We start from the raw sequence: 22,190 nt of genomic DNA, 5'->3' as shown, positions 1-22,190 counted from the left end.
CATCTGGTCCAGGGGCTTTCCCACATGGGAGGTCATCTATGGCCTTTTCTATCTCTTGCAATGTAATAGGCATTTCAAGGCTCTCTTTCACATGATCTTCGAGCGTTGGCATTAGCCGTAAATATTCTTTTGGAAACCCTTCACTATGTTCGCGCGTATTACTCAGAAGCTCAGCAAAATGTTTCAGAATCGCACACTTTATATCTTTAGCATCGTTTGTAATCTGCCCTTCATGTCTTATTTGCCTGATTTCCTTCTGGCAAGCATACCTTTTTTCATCTGATAGCGCTCGCTTTGTCGGCGCCTCGCCAGCCCACAGTTTATCGCTTCTTGCACGTATAACCGCGGCTCTGTACTTCTCAGCGTCGATTCTTTCTAAATGAGATCTCACATCTCTTATTTGCTTCGTAAACTTTCCTGGCGCACAGCTTTCCATGCACAACAGGCACTCAAGTTGTCCACGAAGTTCCTTTTCTGTTTCTTTCTGTTTGTACCGAATAACACTGCTCTTTTCTATTGCTTTTATCTTCACCTGCTCTTTAAATCTTTCCCATTTATCTGCATGGCTTTCTTCATGCTCCTTAAGCAAACATTCCAAATCGTTCGTGATTGCCTTAACAAACTCTTCGTCCTCCAAAATTTTCTCGTTCAGTTTCCATAGATGCCAGTTGAAAACAGATTTCTTAACCTTCATTCCAAAAGTCACACTAACAAGGCAATGATCACTAAACGAAATAGGTTTTACATTATAGTCGGTACAGATTGGAACGAGATCAATAGATACATACAGCCTGTCTAGTCTCGCATGACTATCGCGTTGAAAGTGCGTGTATTCCGGACGGGTTCCAGCAGAAAACACATTTCCAATGTCTTCCAAGCAATAGTCATGCACCAATACATTCAACAGTTCAGCGCTCTTGTCTTTCACTGGTCTAATCTTCACTCGATCAGTAGCAGCACACACACAGTTAAAATCGCCCAATACAAGCAAAATTTTGTCACATTTCAAGTACGGCTCGAGTGAATAAAAGAGGTTTTGACGATCACTTTCAACATTGGGGGCGTACATACAGACAGCACGCCAAAATAAATTTGAGAACAAAAAGTCAACAACCAAGAGTCGGCCACTTTCGCATGCAAATACGCAGTGTATGCTTATACCCAAAGTATTGCGAATGAAAAGAAGGCATCCGCCTGATGCCCCCACAGAGTGACAAACACACACATCAAAGTTTGCATGGAAAACAGACACCATGCGGTCTGCATGGTCCTGAGATTCTATCTTCGACTCTTGAACGGCTAATAAGTCGATTTCATTATCTAGCAGCAGGCGATTCGACTGGCATTGCCGCCTTCGGGCTCCAAGCCCTCTAACATTCAAGGTTGCTACACGTAATGGGACATCTAGCTTAATTGCCATGCATCTAGAGAAAAAGGCGCCCGATACGTGTGATGCCTACCTCAATCGTCCATGTTGCTCTGCTTGTCCGAGGTTCCAAAGCGTACGTGCTGGTATCCGGCATCCCAAAGGGATGTCTGAATGCGTACTGAGGCGTGCCTGACCACCGCACTTGCCACCTTCCATAAACACAGTCAAAGAGCCACAGCCGAAAACAGGCTATGACGGCTGACGCACCCCCTGCACTCACATGCATTAGGTCACGTCCAAACTACGGAGGCGGTTTCCTCGCCTGCCGCGTCTCGGACGAAACGTTCAGCCGAGGCCTCAACGTCGAACGTCGAACCCCCGGTGCTTTCGATGGCGGCTCGTCACTGCCACCACCAGGCTGCAGATCCTCACCGGCGCTCTCATCATGGGGCCGCTTCCCAACGGGTAGGCCGCTTACTCCTGCGTTGAAGTCCATAACTTCGGAGTTGGGAGACTCCGCGCTGCCTTGGCTTTCGAGCACAGGTTCTCCGGCGTCCGCCACGCTGTTACTTGCGTCCAGTTGGGAACCATTTTCCACTGGTGCAGAATCCGCTGTCGCAACGGCCGTGGACGTCCTCCTCATTGTCAAAGGGGTCAACACCGGCCCATCATTCCTTGCCGGTTGCCCGGTTGTTTTGGCTGCCTCTTCCGCGTCCGCCTCATCCATCAGATGCTCGGAAAAATCTTCGCTGTTCCCAGGTCCAGCGATGCTCGCGTAGCTGCGAGAACACTGCCCTTCTTCGTGGCCAAAACGACGGAATGCACCAGAACGCGGAACCTTACACTCTCTGCGAATGTGGCCGGTACTTCGACACCGGAGACATAACGGAGGCCTTCCAGGTACTACGACGAGCGCCAACTCACCGCCGACGTACAGCTTGTGCGGCAAGTCGTCCAGTTTGACCCCCACTTTCATCTTGAAGGTGACAATCCTGCTAGTTGAACCCTTATCCGATATGCCATGCACGCGCCAGCGCTCCCTGGCCACTTCGGAAACCTTTTCATACGGCGCGAAGGCCACACGCACATCTTCATCCGAAACGTTGTGGAGCAACCAGTGGAGCTTCAGCCTCACATCCTGGTTAGCGGGATCAATAACGAGGCAGCGACGTTGCTTCACACACAACTCACCCACTCCAGCAATCTTCTTCACAGCATCCGCGTCTTCCATAGTGATGGCCCAGACGTGGCTCATGCGATACGCCTCCATGGCGATAACGTCAGGGAGCAGCGAACGCTGAGCCAACGCGTCTCGGAAATCTTCCACCCGGTACGGGCGGGCCCTGATATCCGAGTGCAAAAAAACTGTGTTTAACACAAAACGCCCTGTTGGAAGACTTGGCAGAACAACCTGGTAGTCATTATCCTGTTCCATAGCCCTGTTACCGCGGCCCGACATGGCCGCTGAAGCCGCTCCTGCGGAGCCCTGCATCCTGCGTCCGTTCACTGCCCACATTGGCATGTAAGACCTTTTGAAGGATGTTTGCTATTTCTTTATGCTAAATTGTAAGGGCCAAGGCTCTTTTTTTTTTAATATGCCAAACGGAAATAATTTGAAAATTATTCAGTTTCATCAAAATATCTTCTTTCTACAGTAATCCACATAAGCGATTTTGCGGAATCGCAAGACCACCGTTTTCCATTTCGTGCTTTATATAATTTTTTATTATTTATAAATGTTTCTTTGCAAGACTATGAATAACTTGAGTTGAAAGGTTTTACCGTAACATATAAAAAAGTGCTTTGGAAACAACAGAATCCTAGGACCTTGATTATTGTCTCTAATGAACGCTGGTATATCATGCTTTCTACAAAATACATGAAGCTGGAAGTCGGGATCCTGTTTTGCTCCGACGGTGGAGAGTGCGCGAGAAAGCGGTTAGGACTAAAAATCAACGGAATTTGTTTCTGCTTCGTTTTTTCTCTAAAATATATGCACAAAAGGCAGTGGAATGTACGCGAGAAAATTCTGTGCACGTCATGAATTGGTGCCTGCTTCGCTTTTTTTTTTCTTTTAGTATATGCACAGAAGGCAGTGGAATGTACGCACAAAAATGGTGTGCACGTCATTTTGGTGCGTACTTTCCACTGCTTTGTGTGATTGTATTAAAATTTATAGTAAGAGGTGACGACTTCCGTTTATTGTTCTACCTCTTTTAAATTTATTTTTCTTCCCTGGATGAATACTTAGAGTACTGCGTTCGCATACTTGGCTACCGGATTGAGAAACACTGGCTGATGGACTGAGGCTCTCCTCTCAGGACCCCATCGTGATGTCTTCTCTCTATCATGGGCACTACTGCGATGGTATGTAAAAATGAAGTCCTTACATTGGTTCCTTTTCGAAGGCGATCTTTTTCACCTCTTCACTGTGGTAGTATGATTTACATATTACCCATATGGCGGCACAAATATCATTCATCTTTCTAATCAAAGAGTTTGCTTCCAGTTGGCCACACAATCCGCATGTCACTTATTTTTCTTTTTAAATTAATAAAGGTCTGTACAATGTTGACAAATTTAACATTATGTCGTTCTTTTCTGTACATAAAACAGAAAAACGGCATGATTTAAAAGCAACACCTCTAAACTCGGCAATTCAAATCTCTATTCCTTTTCCAAAGAACGGTTACAGTTTGGAATGATCTCATTAGTAGCACGAGCCTTACTAAGAATGTTTGAAAAACAACCTTTTTAATTTAGTATATATTTATACTATATTGTATTTATGTATGACAGTTGTACTTTTGTAAACTTGTTTCCCAGAGATTTTTAAGCTTTCTCAAAAATATTTGTTGCTGCATTCGTCCAGTTTCATATGTGCCCGCTTCGCCAAATATTTGTTATTGAAAATAATAACGCTATTTCACATCAACAAATAAGTTTCCATGCATGCTTCTTTGGCATTGCTTTTCAAGCATATAAAACAAATAGCATGAAATGCGGCAGAAAATGCTCGCAGCTGAAATTCTCAGGAAACGTGCTCTTTTTAACGATACTCGGTAATATTTTTTTTTGTGCTGCCCGACAAACTTTATGAGTGGCTACCGACACCCCACGCCTCGCCTTGGTGCCGACAGTGGCCTCGATCTTCCATTGGGTGGCCGTGGGGCTAAGCGTTATGCCGCCCTCTCTGGGCACGGCATGCAGCTTTTCCGGTTAAGCGCCAAACGTTCACTCGCTAGCATCGCCTAGGCGCAGTCGCCGCTTAGATACGGCTTCAACCGCAGTACATCGCATCAGGTAGAATAAATACCGCCTGACATGGAAGCAGGTGATCGTGGTTTCCAAGTAGCAGCTCCACCGCCCTCCTACTGCGTAATACGAGGTAGCGAATGCTCGTATAGGGGGAGCTCTGAAGATCACTGACCTTCCCATCGAGCCCATCCCGCGGCAGCAACAGTGGTTCCAGTCTCAGCACATGCCCAAGCTGCCAAGCTCGAACTGAAAGCTAACGAGTCTGCGCGTCGAGGCTTTGCTCTCCGCACCAATACCCCTCGCCTACAGCGCATATGGCAGTGCAAAATGCCATTCGCAGGCTGCTCGCCCAACACACTTTTCTGAGGATGCGAGATGAGCAGAAAATTGCGATCAGCACCACTCCACTCATAAATGCTGGGGAACAACTTCGCCACATCACTACAGTCAAGCTTTGTGAGATCACTTATGCAGCCTTCATATTTGTGGCATCGGCTGATAATTCTTGTAAGGGCATCACCACCTGAGTACCACTAGTTGCCACCGAGAAAGAACTCGCTCGAAATAGTGTCACCTACGGGCATCCCGAGAATGGCCACATTTCAAGTACGAGAGTTTGGGGCGAGGGAGCCTGCCTGTACAACTTCGATAGAAAGTACCTTCACAGGCATATTTTCAAGGCGGAGATTATCGGTGTCAGTCATTTAGTTTGCTCTTCCAGATTTGCACCTATTTCATGATACGCGACCATTGCCGAGATACCTGTCCTAAGCCGAGGGAACACTGCTGCTTTACATGTGTCATTTCCAAACCTGACGCTCAACACACCATCTGACTCTTGTTCTGGCTCACCTGCGACAATAATGACAGCACCATCATGGACCTAAAAAGCCACGGTAGAAAACGAGCACCAGTTCAGAAGACTCTGCGGCCAATAAGAGCTTCGGCAGCCGGACATGGGCGCAACGCAAAGTCATTACCCATCCTGTCGAGCCGCCACCGCCACCTGCAGTCAAGGAAGATAACCGCAGAACAGCCGCGCCACACTCTAAGGTATCATTGACGTAGGAGGCGCAGCCACTCCGGAGGGCCCATCCGGGACAGGACCTGACTTTGCAGGAGTGAGCAGTTCAAGTACCCTCCCCTAGTCCCCTTTTTCAACCCCCCTTCGGTCACACTTCAGCAGATGGCACAGCAGTATATACGCATACTGTTCCCCATAATTTCGAACAGAATTAACTAGCATGGTAAAACATACAGGTGTCGAACACGCAGTAGCATTGTAGTACCAGCTCACACACGCCTAACACAGCTCGTGCAGGCCATGACCGGCAGGTTAGAAGCCTCTTTAAAGCCCACTTGGACAGGCACAATGCTGCCGTCAACCTTCTTTTTGAACTTGTTCCCCACCGGGTTACAACCAGCCTAACCCACTGTCAATTTTCGCTGCTAACTTCAGCTCTGCACTATGGGACAGAACAATAAAGCTCTCAAAAAAGGTAGTTGGTAAGGCCAATCCATCACGCTATCCGAAACAATAACTTTCGCGAACTGTCGAAACAACTGTCGAGACTGTCGCGGCATGCGTCGTAAGTGGTCGTAAGCAAGCGCAGCTGACGACATACACCACACAATAAGCGCAGCTGGCGGTATGTATTACACAATATATTAATAATAGCCGCTCTCGCTCTCAAGGAATAAGAATATTGCTGCGAAGCTTTGTTTTGTTTGTTCACGCTTAATGCCGCCGTGTGCATCTTATCACTTCCTTAGTAGGAAAGGTGCGCCGAGGTCTATTTCGATGAATCGCAGCTATGTACGACTACTTCCTCATTATTTCAGATAACTCGAAGTGCATTTGACTGGGTTATCTTGACGTTGCTTTGCCAGCTTTTGATTGGGCGCTGCCGATTAAAGCAGCGTTATGTAGTTCCACGCCCACAGAACACGTTTGCTGCCACCGTGTGTTGTTCCTTTTTTTTTTTTTAGAGTAAGTCAGCCCAAATGAAGTTTTCCATAAAGAAGCCCTTTACTGTGTTTCTAAGTACTGTAGTTCCCATACAACTACGTGTTTGGGAGTTCCCTTACAAGCCCTGACAAAAAGCGCCCTTTGTTTCGCCTTGGCAGACTTGACTACAGCTCACCGAGCCAGCCGGCGACCTCAAAAGCTCCAACCTGAATACGAGCTACCACCCAACACCCCATGGCCCAGCCCACAGCCCAGTCTCCGGGTGGCATTCAGTAGACCGGACGGCTACCAATTATCCCAGACACCATGGCAGTCGATCCAGAGGACAGGTTGAATTAATAGGGATGAGTTGCAGCTTTTGAGGATTGGAACGACGCTTTGATGTTGCTGAACGTATTCTTTCTGCACTTTACGCAGAAAAGGCACAGGACTTGTGAAAACCAATCTACGCCGCCGTTGACACACTTCAACTGATGAAAACCCGAATCGAATGAAAATGACTCCCCTGAAATGGAGTACGTGGTCGTCGAAGTGTTGGTCTCATCTTGAATTTCCAGTTGAGATCTTTGCATTCTTTGTTTTATCGACACTGCCGCACCAAACGGCTCCAAGATGAAATACGAAGAGCTCTTCTTCGGTATCAACAGCATACCATCTGATTGAAAATGCGTTATCGCATGTTATCCCGGTATGCAGAGGAGGATTCCGATTCTCGTGCCGAGTAAAGGAGCTCTAAAACACGAAGATTCAATGCATGATTAGTCAGGTAGAAAAGCCAAAGATCTGCTGCGTCCACGTAGTGCCAGTCCAAAGATATTTGGCGATGTAGCTTCGTGTGTCGACTTCAATTATATGAATGCGTTTGTGACTATGTAGCGGCATTCCTTTACGCAACTCGTTTTCTGGCGTGAAACAATACGCAGAAAAGGCAAAGGACTTGTGAAAACCAAACTACGCCGCCGTTGACACACTTCAACTGATGAAAACCCGAATCGAATGAAAAGGACTCCCACGAAATGGAGTACGTGGTCGTCGAAGTGTTGGTCTCATCTTGAATTTCCAGTTGAGATCTTTGCATTCTTTGTTTTATCGACACTGCCGCACCAAACGGCTCCAAGATGAAATACAAAGAGCTCTTCTTCGGTATCAACAGCATACCATCTGATTGAAAATGCGTTACCGCATGTTATCCGGGTATGCAGAGAAGGATTCCGATTCTCGTGCCGAGTAAAGGAGCTCTAAAACACGAAGATTCAATGCATGATTAGTCAGGTAGAAAAGCCAAAGATCTGCTGCGTCCACGTAGTGCCAGTCCAAAGATATTTGGCGATGTAGCTTCGTGTGTCGACTTCAATTATATGAATGCGTTTGTGACTATGTAAAGGCATTCCTTTACGCAACTCGTTTTCTGGCGTGAAACAATACGCAGAAACGGCAAAGGACTTGTGAAAACCAAACTACGCCGCCGTTGACAAACTTCAACTGATGAAAACCCGAATCGAATGAAAAGGACTCCCACGAAATGGAGTACGTGGTCGTCGAAGTGTTGGTCTCATCTTGAATTTCCAGTTGAGATCTTTGCATTCTTTGCTTTATCGACACTGCCGCACCAAACGGCTCCAAGATGAAATACAAAGAGCTCTTCTTCGGTATCAACAGCATACCATCTGATTGAAAATGCGTTATCGCATGTTATCCGGGTATGCAGAGAAGGATTCCGATTCTCGTGCCGAGTAAAGGAGCTCTAAAACACGAAGATTCAATGCATGATTAGTCAGGTAGAAAAGCCAAAGATCTGCTGCGTCCACGTAGTGCCAGTCCAAAGATATTTGGCGATGTAGCTTCGTGTGTCGACTTCAATTATATGAATGCGTTTGTGACTATGTAGCGGCATTCCTTTACGCAACTCGTTTTCTGGCGTGAAACAATACGCAGAAAAGGCAAAGGACTTGTGAAAACCAAACTACGCCGCCATTGACACACTTCAACTGATGAAAACCCCAATCGAATGAAAAGGACTCCCACGAAATGGAGTACGTGGTCGTCGAAGTGTTGGTCTCATCTTGAATTTCCAGTTGAGATCTTTGCATTCTTTGTTTTATCGACACTGCCGCACCAAACGGCTCCAAGATGAAATACGAAGAGCTCTTCTTCGGTATCAACAGCATACCATCTGATTGAAAATGCGTTATCGCATGTTATCCCGGTATGCAGAGGAGGATTCCGATTCTCGTGCCGAGTAAAGGAGCTCTAAAACACGAAGATTCAATGCATGATTAGTCAGGTAGAAAAGCCAAAGATCTGCTGCGTCCACGTAGTGCCAGTCCAAAGATATTTGGCGATGTAGCTTCGTGTGTCGACTTCAATTATATGAATGCGTTTGTGACTATGTAGCGGCATTCCTTTACGCAACTCGTTTTCTGGCGTGAAACAATACGCAGAAAAGGCAAAGGACTTGTGAAAACCAAACTACGCCGCCGTTGACACACTTCAACTGATGAAAACCCGAATCGAATGAAAAGGACTCCCACGAAATGGAGTACGTGGTCGTCGAACTGTTGGTCTCATATTGAATTTCCAGTTGAGATCTTTGCATTCTTTGTTTCATCGATACTGCCGCACCAAACGGCTCCAAGATGAAATACAAAGAGCTCTTCTTCGGTATCAACAGCATACCATCTGATTGAAAATGCGTTATCGCATGTTATCCGGGTATGCAGAGAAGGATTCCGATTCTCGTGCCGAGTAAAGGAGCTCTAAAACACGAAGATTCAATGCATGATTAGTCAGGTAGAAAAGCCAAAGATCTGCTGCGTCCACGTAGTGCCAGTCCAAAGATATTTGGCGATGTAGCTTCGTGTGTCGACTTCAAATATGTGAATACGTTTGTGACTATGTAGCGGCATTCCTTTACGCAACTCGTTTTCTGGCGTGAAACAATACGCAGAAAAGGCACAGGACTTGTGAAAACCAAACTACGCCGCCATTGACACACTTCAACTGATGAAAACCCGAATCGAATGAAAAGGACTCCCACGAAATGGAGTACGTGGTCGTCGAACTGTTGGTCTCATATTGAATTTCCAGTTGAGATCTTTGCATTCTTTGTTTCATCGATACTGCCGCACCAAACGGCTCCAAGATGAAATACAAAGAGCTCTTCTTCGGTATCAACAGCATACCATCTGATTGAAAATGCGTTATTGCATGTTATCCTGGTATGCAGAGAAGGATTCCGATTCTCGTGCCGAGTAAAGGAGCTCTAAAACACGAAGATTCAATGCATGATTAGTCAGGTAGAAAAGCCAAAGATCTGCTGCGTCCACGTAGTGCCAGTCCAAAGATATTTGGCGATGTAGCTTCGTGTGTCGACATCAAATATGTGAATGCGTTTGTGACTATGTAGCGGCATTCCTTTACGCAACTCGTTTTCTGGCGTGAAACAATACGCAGAAAAGGCACAGGACTTGTGAAAACCAAACTACGCCGCCATTGACACACTTCAACTGATGAAAACCCGAATCGAATGAAAAGGACTCCCACGAAATGGAGTACGTGGTCGTCGAACTGTTGGTCTCATATTGAATTTCCAGTTGAGATCTTTGCATTCTTTGTTTCATCGATACTGACGCACCAAACGGCTCCAAGATGAAATACAAAGAGCTCTTCTTCGGTATCAACAGCATACCATCTGATTGAAAATGCGTTATCGCATGTTATCCGGGTATGCAGAGAAGGATTCCGATTCTTGTGCCGAGTAAAGGAGCTCTAAAACACGAAGATTCAATGCATGATTAGTCAGGTAGAAAAGCCAAAGATCTGCTGCGTCCACGTAGTGCCAGTCCAAAGATATTTGGCGATGTAGCTTCGTAATAATAATTAATAATAATAATAAATTGGTTCACAGGAAGGGAAAGGCGCAGTAACTGTCACACTTGCTCTGTGGACACCCGAACCGCGCCGTAAGGGAAGGGAGGAAGGTGGGAATGAAAGTGGACAGAGAGAAAGAGGAGCCATAGTGGAGGGCTACGGAGTAATTTCGACCACCTGGGGATCTTTAACGTGCGCTGACATCGCACAGCACACGACGCCTCTTCGTTTCGCCTCCATCGAAACGCAGCCGCCGAGGCCGGGATTCGATCCCGGGAACTCCGGCACAGTAGTCGGGCGTCTTACCACTGCGCCACCCCGGCGGGTCGACTTCAAATATGTGAATGCGTTTGTGACTATGTAGCGGCATTCCTTTACGCAACTCGTTTTCTGGCGTGAAACAATACGCAGAAAAGGCACAGGACTTGTGAAAACCAAACTACGCCGCCATTGACACACTTCAACTGATGAAAACCCGAATCGAATGAAAAGGACTCCCACGAAATGGAGTACGTGGTCGTCGAACTGTTGGTCTCATATTGAATTTCCAGTTGAGATCTTTGCATTCTTTGTTTCATCGATACTGCCGCACCAAACGGCTCCAAGATGAAATACAAAGAGCTCTTCTTCGGTATCAACAGCATACCATCTGATTGAAAATGCGTTATTGCATGTTATCCCGGTATGCAGAGAAGGATTCCGATTCTCGTGCCGAGTAAAGGAGCTCTAAAACACGAAGATTCAATGCATGATTAGTCAGGTAGAAAAGCCAAAGATCTGCTGCGTCCACGTAGTGCCAGTCCAAAGATATTTGGCGATGTAGCTTCGTGTGTCGACTTCAATTATGTGAATGCGTTTGTGACTATGTAGCGGCATTCCTTTACGCAACTCGTTTTCTGGCGTGAAACAATACGCAGAAAAGGCACAGGACTTGTGAAAACCAAACTACGCCGCCATTGACACACTTCAACTGATGAAAACCCGAATCGAATGAAAAGGACTCCCACGAAATGGAGTACGTGGTCGTCGAACTGTTGGTCTCATATCGAATTTCCAGTTGAGATCTTTGCATTCTTTGTTTCATCGATACTGCCGCACCAAATGGCTCCAAGATGAAATACAAAGAGCTCTTCTTCGGTATCAACAGCATACCATCTGATTGAAAATGCGTTATCGCATGTTATCCGGGTATGCAGAGAAGGATTCCGATTCTCGTGCCGAGTAAAGGAGCTCTAAAACACGAAGATTCAATGCATAATTAGTCAGGTAGAAAAGCCAAAGATCTGCTGCGTCCACGTAGTGCCAGTCCAAAGATATTTGGCGATGTAGCTTCGTGTGTCGACTTCAAATATGTGAATACGTTTGTGACTATGTAGCGGCATTCCTTTACGCAACTCGTTTTCTGGCGTGAAACAATACGCAGAAAAGGCACAGGACTTGTGAAAACCAAACTACGCCGCCGTTGACACACTTCAACTGATGAAAACCCGAATCGAATGAAAAGGACTCCCACGAAATGGAGTACGTGGTCGTCGAACTGTTGGTCTCATATTGAATTTCCAGTTGAGATCTTTGCATTCTTTGTTTCATCGATACTGCCGCACCAAACGGCTCCAAGATGAAATACAAAGAGCTCTTCTTCGGTATCAACAGCATACCATCTGATTGAAAATGCGTTATCGCATGTTATCCGGGTATGCAGAGAAGGATTCCGATTCTCGTGCCGAGTAAAGGAGCTCTAAAACACGAAGATTCAATGCATGATTAGTCAGGTAGAAAAGCCAAAGATCTGCTGCGTCCACGTAGTGCCAGTCCAAAGATATTTGGCGATGTAGCTTCGTGTGTCGACTTCAAATATGTGAATGCGTTTGTGACTATGTAGCGGCATTCCTTTACGCAACTCGTTTTCTGGCGTGAAACAATACGCAGAAAAGGCACAGGACTTGTGAAAACCAAACTACGCCGCCATTGACACACTTCAACTGATGAAAACCCGAATCGAATGAAAAGGACTCCCACGAAATGGAGTACGTGGTCGTCGAACTGTTGGTCTCATATCGAATTTCCAGTTGAGATCTTTGCATTCTTTGTTTCATCGATACTGCCGCACCAAACGGCTCCAAGATGAAATACAAAGAGCTCTTCTTCGGTATCAACAGCATACCATCTGATTGAAAATGCGTTACCGCATGTTATCCGGGTATGCAGAGAAGGATTCCGATTCTCGTGCCGAGTAAAGGAGCTCTAAAACACGAAGATTCAATGCATGATTAGTCAGGTAGAAAAGCCAAAGATCTGCTGCGTCCACGTAGTGCCAGTCCAAAGATATTTGGCGATGTAGCTTCGTGTGTCGACTTCAAATATGTGAATACGTTTGTGACTATGTAGCGGCATTCCTTTACGCAACTCGTTTTCTGGCGTGAAACAATACGCAGAAAAGGCACAGGACTTGTGAAAACCAAACTACGCCGCCGTTGACACACTTCAACTGATGAAAACCCGAATCGAATGAAAAGGACTCCCACGAAATGGAGTACGTGGTCGTCGAACTGTTGGTCTCATATTGAATTTCCAGTTGAGATCTTTGCATTCTTTGTTTCATCGATACAGCCGCACCAAACGGCTCCAAGATGAAATACAAAGAGCTCTTCTTCGGTATCAACAGCATACCATCTGATTGAAAATGCGTTATCGCATGTTATCCGGGTATGCAGAGAAGGATTCCGATTCTCGTGCCGAGTAAAGGAGCTCTAAAACACGAAGATTCAATGCATAATTAGTCAGGTAGAAAAGCCAAAGATCTGCTGCGTCCACGTAGTGCCAGTCCAAAGATATTTGGCGATGTAGCTTCGTGTGTCGACTTCAAATATATAAATACGTTTGTGACTATGTAGCGGCATTCCTTTACGCAACTGCAACTCGTTTTCTGGCGTGAAACAATACGCAGAAAAGGCACAGGACTTGTGAAAACCAAACTACGCCGCCGTTGACACACTTCAACTGATGAAAACCCGAATCGAATGAAAAGGACTCCCACGAAATGGAGTACCTGGTCGTCGAACTGTTGGTCTCATATTGAATTTCCAGTTGAGATCTTTGCATTCTTTGTTTCATCGATACTGCCGCACCAAACGGCTCCAAGATGAAATACAAAGAGCTCTTCTTCGGTATCAACAGCATACCATCTGATTGAAAATGCGTTATTGCATGTTATCCCGGTATGCAGAGGAGGATTCCGATTCTCGTGCCGAGTAAAGGAGCTCTAAAACACGAAGATTCAATGCATGATTAGTCAGGTAGAAAAGCCAAAGATCTGCTGCGTCCACGTAGTGCCAGTCCAAAGATATTTGGCGATGTAGCTTCGTGTGTCGACTTCAATTATATGAATGCGTTTGTGACTATGTAAAGGCATTCCTTTACGCAACTCGTTTTCTGGCGTGAAACAATACGCAGAAACGGCAAAGGACTTGTGAAAACCAAACTACGCCGCCGTTGACACACTTCAACTGATGAAAACCCGAATCGAATGAAAAGGACTCCCACGAAATGGAGTACGTGGTCGTCGAAGTGTTGGTCTCATCTTGAATTTCCAGTTGAGATCTTTGCATTCTTTGTTTTATCGACACTGCCGCACCAAACGGCTCCAAGATGAAATACAAAGAGCTCTTCTTCGGTATCAACAGCATACCATCTGATTGAAAATGCGTTATCGCATGTTATCCGGGTATGCAGAGAAGGATTCCGATTCTCGTGCCGAGTAAAGGAGCTCTAAAACACGAAGATTCAATGCATGATTAGTCAGGTAGAAAAGCCAAAGATCTGCTGCGTCCACGTAGTGCCAGTCCAAAGATATTTGGCGATGTAGCTTCGTGTGTCGACTTCAATTATATGAATGCGTTTGTGACTATGTAGCGGCATTCCTTTACGCAACTCGTTTTCTGGCGTGAAACAATACGCAGAAAAGGCAAAGGACTTGTGAAAACCAAACTACGCCGCCATTGACACACTTCAACTGATGAAAACCCCAATCGAATGAAAAGGACTCCCACGAAATGGAGTACGTGGTCGTCGAACTGTTGGTCTCATATTGAATTTCCAGTTGAGATCTTTGCATTCTTTGTTTCATCGATACTGCCGCACCAAACGGCTCCAAGATGAAATACAAAGAGCTCTTCTTCGGTATCAACAGCATACCATCTGATTGAAAATGCGTTATCGCATGTTATCCGGGTATGCAGAGAAGGATTCCGATTCTCGTGCCGAGTAAAGGAGCTCTAAAACACGAAGATTCAATGCATGATTAGTCAGGTAGAAAAGCCAAAGATCTGCTGCGTCCACGTAGTGCCAGTCCAAAGATATTTGGCGATGTAGCTTCGTGTGTCGACTTCAAATATGTGAATACGTTTGTGACTATGTAGCGGCATTCCTTTACGCAACTCGTTTTCTGGCGTGAAACAATACGCAGAAAAGGCACAGGACTTGTGAAAACCAAACTACGCCGCCATTGACACACTTCAACTGATGAAAACCCGAATCGAATGAAAAGGACTCCCACGAAATGGAGTACGTGGTCGTCGAACTGTTGGTCTCATATTGAATTTCCAGTTGAGATCTTTGCATTCTTTGTTTCATCGATACTGCCGCACCAAACGGCTCCAAGATGAAATACAAAGAGCTCTTCTTCGGTATCAACAGCATACCATCTGATTGAAAATGCGTTATTGCATGTTATCCTGGTATGCAGAGAAGGATTCCGATTCTCGTGCCGAGTAAAGGAGCTCTAAAACACGAAGATTCAATGCATGATTAGTCAGGTAGAAAAGCCAAAGATCTGCTGCGTCCACGTAGTGCCAGTCCAAAGATATTTGGCGATGTAGCTTCGTGTGTCGACATCAAATATGTGAATGCGTTTGTGACTATGTAGCGGCATTCCTTTACGCAACTCGTTTTCTGGCGTGAAACAATACGCAGAAAAGGCACAGGACTTGTGAAAACCAAACTACGCCGCCATTGACACACTTCAACTGATGAAAACCCGAATCGAATGAAAAGGACTCCCACGAAATGGAGTACGTGGTCGTCGAACTGTTGGTCTCATATTGAATTTCCAGTTGAGATCTTTGCATTCTTTGTTTCATCGATACTGACGCACCAAACGGCTCCAAGATGAAATACAAAGAGCTCTTCTTCGGTATCAACAGCATACCATCTGATTGAAAATGCGTTATCGCATGTTATCCGGGTATGCAGAGAAGGATTCCGATTCTTGTGCCGAGTAAAGGAGCTCTAAAACACGAAGATTCAATGCATGATTAGTCAGGTAGAAAAGCCAAAGATCTGCTGCGTCCACGTAGTGCCAGTCCAAAGATATTTGGCGATGTAGCTTCGTGTGTCGACTTCAAATATGTGAATGCGTTTGTGACTATGTAGCGGCATTCCTTTACGCAACTCGTTTTCTGGCGTGAAACAATACGCAGAAAAGGCACAGGACTTGTGAAAACCAAACTACGCCGCCATTGACACACTTCAACTGATGAAAACCCGAATCGAATGAAAAGGACTCCCACGAAATGGAGTACGTGGTCGTCGAACTGTTGGTCTCATATCGAATTTCCAGTTGAGATCTTTGCATTCTTTGTTTCATCGATACTGCCGCACCAAATGGCTCCAAGATGAAATACAAAGAGCTCTTCTTCGGTATCAACAGCATACCATCTGATTGAAAATGCGTTATCGCATGTTATCCGGGTATGCAGAGAAGGATTCCGATTCTCGTGCCGAGTAAAGGAGCTCTAAAACACGAAGATTCAATGCATAATTAGTCAGGTAGAAAAGCCAAAGATCTGCTGCGTCCACGTAGTGCCAGTCCAAAGATATTTGGCGATGTAGCTTCGTGTGTCGACTTCAAATATGTGAATACGTTTGTGACTATGTAGCGGCATTCCTTTACGCAACTCGTTTTCTGGCGTGAAACAATACGCAGAAAAGGCACAGGACTTGTGAAAACCAAACTACGCCGCCGTTGACACACTTCAACTGATGAAAACCCGAATCGAATGAAAAGGACTCCCACGAAATGGAGTACGTGGTCGTCGAACTGTTGGTCTCATCTTGAATTTCCAGTTGAGATCTTTGCATTCTTTGTTTCATCGATACTGCCGCACCAAACGGCTCCAAGATGAAATACAAAGAGCTCTTCTTCGGTATCAACAGCATACCATCTGATTGAAAATGCGTTATCGCATGTTATCCGGGTATGCAGAGAAGGATTCCGATTCTCGTGCCGAGTAAAGGAGCTCTAAAACACGAAGATTCAATGCATGATTAGTCAGGTAGAAAAGCCAAAGATCTGCTGCGTCCACGTAGTGCCAGTCCAAAGATATTTGGCGATGTAGCTTCGTGTGTCGACTTCAAATATGTGAATGCGTTTGTGACTATGTAGCGGCATTCCTTTACGCAACTCGTTTTCTGGCGTGAAACAATACGCAGAAAAGGCACAGGACTTGTGAAAACCAAACTACGCCGCCATTGACACACTTCAACTGATGAAAACCCGAATCGAATGAAAAGGACTCCCACGAAATGGAGTACGTGGTCGTCGAACTGTTGGTCTCATATCGAATTTCCAGTTGAGATCTTTGCATTCTTTGTTTCATCGATACTGCCGCACCAAACGGCTCCAAGATGAAATACAAAGAGCTCTTCTTCGGTATCAACAGCATACCATCTGATTGAAAATGCGTTACCGCATGTTATCCGGGTATGCAGAGAAGGATTCCGATTCTCGTGCCGAGTAAAGGAGCTCTAAAACACGAAGATTCAATGCATGATTAGTCAGGTAGAAAAGCCAAAGATCTGCTGCGTCCACGTAGTGCCAGTCCAAAGATATTTGGCGATGTAGCTTCGTGTGTCGACTTCAAATATGTGAATACGTTTGTGACTATGTAGCGGCATTCCTTTACGCAACTCGTTTTCTGGCGTGAAACAATACGCAGAAAAGGCACAGGACTTGTGAAAACCAAACTACGCCGCCGTTGACACACTTCAACTGATGAAAACCCGAATCGAATGAAAAGGACTCCCACGAAATGGAGTACGTGGTCGTCGAACTGTTGGTCTCATATTGAATTTCCAGTTGAGATCTTTGCATTCTTTGTTTCATCGATACAGCCGCACCAAACGGCTCCAAGATGAAATACAAAGAGCTCTTCTTCGGTATCAACAGCATACCATCTGATTGAAAATGCGTTATCGCATGTTATCCGGGTATGCAGAGAAGGATTCCGATTCTCGTGCCGAGTAAAGGAGCTCTAAAACACGAAGATTCAATGCATAATTAGTCAGGTAGAAAAGCCAAAGATCTGCTGCGTCCACGTAGTGCCAGTCCAAAGATATTTGGCGATGTAGCTTCGTGTGTCGACTTCAAATATATAAATACGTTTGTGACTATGTAGCGGCATTCCTTTACGCAACTCGTTTTCTGGCGTGAAACAATACGCAGAAAAGGCAAAGGACTTGTGAAAACCAACTACGCCGCCGTTGACACACTTCAACTGATGAAAACCCGAATCGAATGAAAAGGACTCCCACGAAATGGAGTACGTGGTCGTCGAACTGTTGGTCTCATATTGAATTTCCAGTTGAGATCTTTGCATTCTTTGTTTCATTGACACTGCCGCACCAAACGGCTCCAAGATGAAATACGAAGAGCTCTTCTTCGGTATCAACAGCATACCATCCGATTGAAAATGCGTTATCGCATGTTATCCCGGTAGGCAGAGAAGGATTCCGATTCTCGTGCCGAGTAAAGGAGCTCTAAAACACAAATATTCAATGCATAATTAGTCTGGTAGAAAAGCCAAAGATCTGCTGCGTCCACGTAGTGCCAGTCCAAAGATATTTGGCGATGTAGCTTCGTGTGTCGACTTCAAATATATGAATACGTTTGTGACTATGTAGCGGCATTCCTTTACGCAACTCGTTTTCTGGCGTGAAACAATACGCAGAAAAGGCAAAGGACTTGTGAAAACTAAACTACGCCGCCGTTGACACACTTCAACTGATGAAAACCCGAATCGAATGAAAAGGACTCCCACGAAATGGAGTACGTGGTCGTCGAACTGTTGGTCTCATATTGAATTTCCAGTTGAGATTTTTTTATTCTTTGTTTCATTGACACTGCCGCACCAAACGGCTCCAAGATGAAATACGAAGAGCTCTTCTTCGGTATCAACAGCATACCATCTGATTGAAAATGCGTTATCGCATGTTATCCAGGTATGCAGAGAAGGATTCCGATTCTCGTGCCGAGTAAAGGAGCTCCAAAACACGAAGATTCAATGCATGATTAGTCAGGTAGAAAAGCCAAAGATCTGCTGCGTCCACGTAGTGCCAGTCCAAAGATATTTGGCGATGTAGCTTCGTGTGTCGACTTCAAATATATGAATACGATTGTGACTATGTAGCGGCATTCCTTTACGCAACTCGTTTTCTGGCGTGAAACAATATGCAGAAAAGGCACAGGACTTGTGAAAACCAACTACGCCGCCGTTGACACACTTCAACTGATGAAAACCCGAATCGAATGAAAAGGACTCCCACGAAATGGAGTACGTGGTCGTCGAACTGTTGGTCTCATATTGAATTTCCAGTTGAGATCTTTGCATTCTTTGTTTCATTGACACTGCCGCACCAAACGGCTCCAAGATGAAATACGAAGAGCTCTTCTTCGGTATCAACAGCATACCATCTGATTGAAAATGCGTTATCGCATGTTATCCCGGTATGCAGAGAAGGATTCCGATTCTCGTGCCGAGTAAAGGAGCTCCAAAACACGAAGATTCAATGCATGATTAGTCAGGTAGAAAAGCCAAAGATCTGCTGCGTCCACGTAGTGCCAGTCCAAAGATATTTGGCGATGTAGCTTCGTGTGTCGACTTCAAATATATGAATACGATTGTGACTATGTAGCGGCATTCCTTTACGCAACTCGTTTTCTGGCGTGAAACAATATGCAGAAAAGGCACAGGACTTGTGAAAACCAACTACGCCGCCGTTGACACACTTCAACTGATGAAAACCCGAATCGAATGAAAAGGACTCCCACGAAATGGAGTACGTGGTCGTCGAACTGTTGGTCTCATATTGAATTTCCAGTTGAGATCTTTGCATTCTTTGTTTCATTGACACTGCCGCACCAAACGGCTCCAAGATGAAATACGAAGAGCTCTTCTTCGGTATCAACAGCATACCATCTGATTGAAAATGCGTTATCGCATGTTATCCCGGTAGGCAGAGAAGGATTCCGATTCTCGTGCCGAGTAAAGGAGCTCTAAAACACAAAGATTCAATGCATGATTAGTCAGGTAGAAAAGCCAAAGATCTGCTGCGTCCACGTAGTGCCAGTCCAAAGATATTTGGCGATGTAGCTTCGTGTGTCGACTTCAAATATATGAATACCTTTGTGACTATGTAGCGGCATTCCTTTACGCAACTCGTTTTCTGGCGTGAAACAATATGCAGAAAAGGCACAGGACTTGTGAAAACCAACTACGCCGCCGTTGACACACTTCAACTGATGAAAACCCGAATCGAATGAAAAGGACTCCCACGAAATGGAGTACGTGGTCGTCGAACTGTTGGTCTCATATTGAATTTCCAGTTGAGATCTTTGCATTCTTTGTTTCATTGACACTGCCGCACCAAACGGCTCCAAGATGAAATACGAAGAGCTCTTCTTCGGTATCAACAGCATACCATCTGATTGAAAATGCGTTATCGCATGTTATCCCGGTAGGCAGAGAAGGATTCCGATTCTCGTGCCGAGTAAAGGAGCTCTAAAACACAAAGATTCAATGCATGATTAGTCAGGTAGAAAAGCCAAAGATCTGTTGCGTCCACGTAGTGCCAGTCCAAAGATATTTGGCGATGTAGCTTCGTGTGTCGACTTCAAATATATGAATACCTTTGTGACTATGTAGCGGCATTCCTTTACGCAACTCGTTTTCTGGCGTGAAACAATATGCAGAAAAGGCACAGGACTTGTGAAAACCAACTACGCCGCCGTTGACACACTTCAACTGATGAAAACCCGAATCGAATGAAAAGGACTCCCACGAAATGGAGTACGTGGTCGTCGAACTGTTGGTCTCATATTGAATTTCCAGTTGAGATCTTTGCATTCTTTGTTTCATTGACACTGCCGCACCAAACGGCTCCAAGATGAAATACGAAGAGCTCTTCTTCGGTATCAACAGCATACCATCTGATTGAAAATGCGTTATCGCATGTTATCCAGGTATGCAGAGAAGGATTCCGATCCTCGTGCCGAGTAAAGGAGCTCCAAAACACGAAGAGTCAATGCATGATTAGTCAGGTAGAAAAGCCAAAGATCTGCTGCGTCCACGTAGTGCCAGTCCAAAGATATTTGGCGATGTAGCTTCGTGTGTCGACTTCAAATATATGAATACGTTTGTGACTATGTAGCGGCATTCCTTTACGCAACTCGTTTTCTGGCGTGAAACAATACGCAGAAAAGGCACAGGACTTGTGAAAACCAAACTACGCCGCCGTTGACACACTTCAACTGATGAAAACACGAATGGAATAAAAAGGACTCCCACGAAATGGAGTACGTGGTCGTCGAACTGTTGGTCTCATATTTAATTTCCAGTTGAGATTTTTTTATTCTTTGTTTCATCGACACTGCCGCACCAAACGGCTCCAAGATGAAATGCGAAGAGCTCTTCTTCGGTATCAACAGCATACCATCTGATTGAAAATGCGTTATCGCATGTTATCCAGGTATGCAGAGAAGGATTCCGATTCTCGTGCCGAGTAAAGGAGCTCCAAAACACGAAGATTCAATGCATGATTAGTCAGGTAGAAAAGCCAAAGATCTGCTGCGTCCACGTAGTGCCAGTCCAAAGATATTTGGCGATGTAGCTTCGTGTGTCGACTTCAAATATATGAATACGATTGTGACTATGTAGCGGCATTCCTTTACGCAACTCGTTTTCTGGCGTGAAACAATATGCAGAAAAGGCACAGGACTTGTGAAAACCAACTACGCCGCCGTTGACACACTTCAACTGATGAAAACCCGAATCGAATGAAAAGGACTCCCACGAAATGGAGTACGTGGTCGTCGAACTGTTGGTCTCATATTGAATTTCCAGTTGAGATCTTTGCATTCTTTGTTTCATTGACACTGCCGCACCAAACGGCTCCAAGATGAAATACGAAGAGCTCTTCTTCGGTATCAACAGCATACCATCTGATTGAAAATGCGTTATCGCATGTTATCCCGGTATGCAGAGAAGGATTCCGATTCTCGTGCCGAGTAAAGGAGCTCCAAAACACGAAGATTCAATGCATGATTAGTCAGGTAGAAAAGCCAAAGATCTGCTGCGTCCACGTAGTGCCAGTCCAAAGATATTTGGCGATGTAGCTTCGTGTGTCGACTTCAAATATATGAATACGATTGTGACTATGTAGCGGCATTCCTTTACGCAACTCGTTTTCTGGCGTGAAACAATATGCAGAAAAGGCACAGGACTTGTGAAAACCAACTACGCCGCCGTTGACACACTTCAACTGATGAAAACCCGAATCGAATGAAAAGGACTCCCACGAAATGGAGTACGTGGTCGTCGAACTGTTGGTCTCATATTGAATTTCCAGTTGAGATCTTTGCATTCTTTGTTTCATTGACACTGCCGCACC

General features: G+C 45.3%; 1 protein-coding gene across 1 annotated transcript; it reads right to left on the bottom strand.

Moving 5' to 3' along the window:
- Window positions 1–1,398: 1,398 nt before the first annotated feature.
- On the bottom strand, window positions 1,399–2,866 carry LOC146175916 (uncharacterized). Its single transcript, XM_084580880.1, has one exon. It carries the CDS (start codon window positions 2,859–2,861, stop codon window positions 1,671–1,673), a length of 1,191 nt encoding a protein of 396 aa, XP_084437006.1. The 5' UTR covers window positions 2,862–2,866; the 3' UTR covers window positions 1,399–1,670.
- Window positions 2,867–22,190: the final 19,324 nt, after the last annotated feature.

Source organism: Amblyomma maculatum, chromosome 10 (assembly GCF_055883805.1).
Source record: "Amblyomma maculatum isolate TAMU_Amacu chromosome 10, ASM5588380v1, whole genome shotgun sequence".
Taxonomy (NCBI): domain Eukaryota; kingdom Metazoa; phylum Arthropoda; class Arachnida; order Ixodida; family Ixodidae; genus Amblyomma; species Amblyomma maculatum.
The sequence above is the reverse complement of the archived record's forward strand: the minus strand, read 5'-3'. Positions and strand labels throughout refer to the sequence as shown.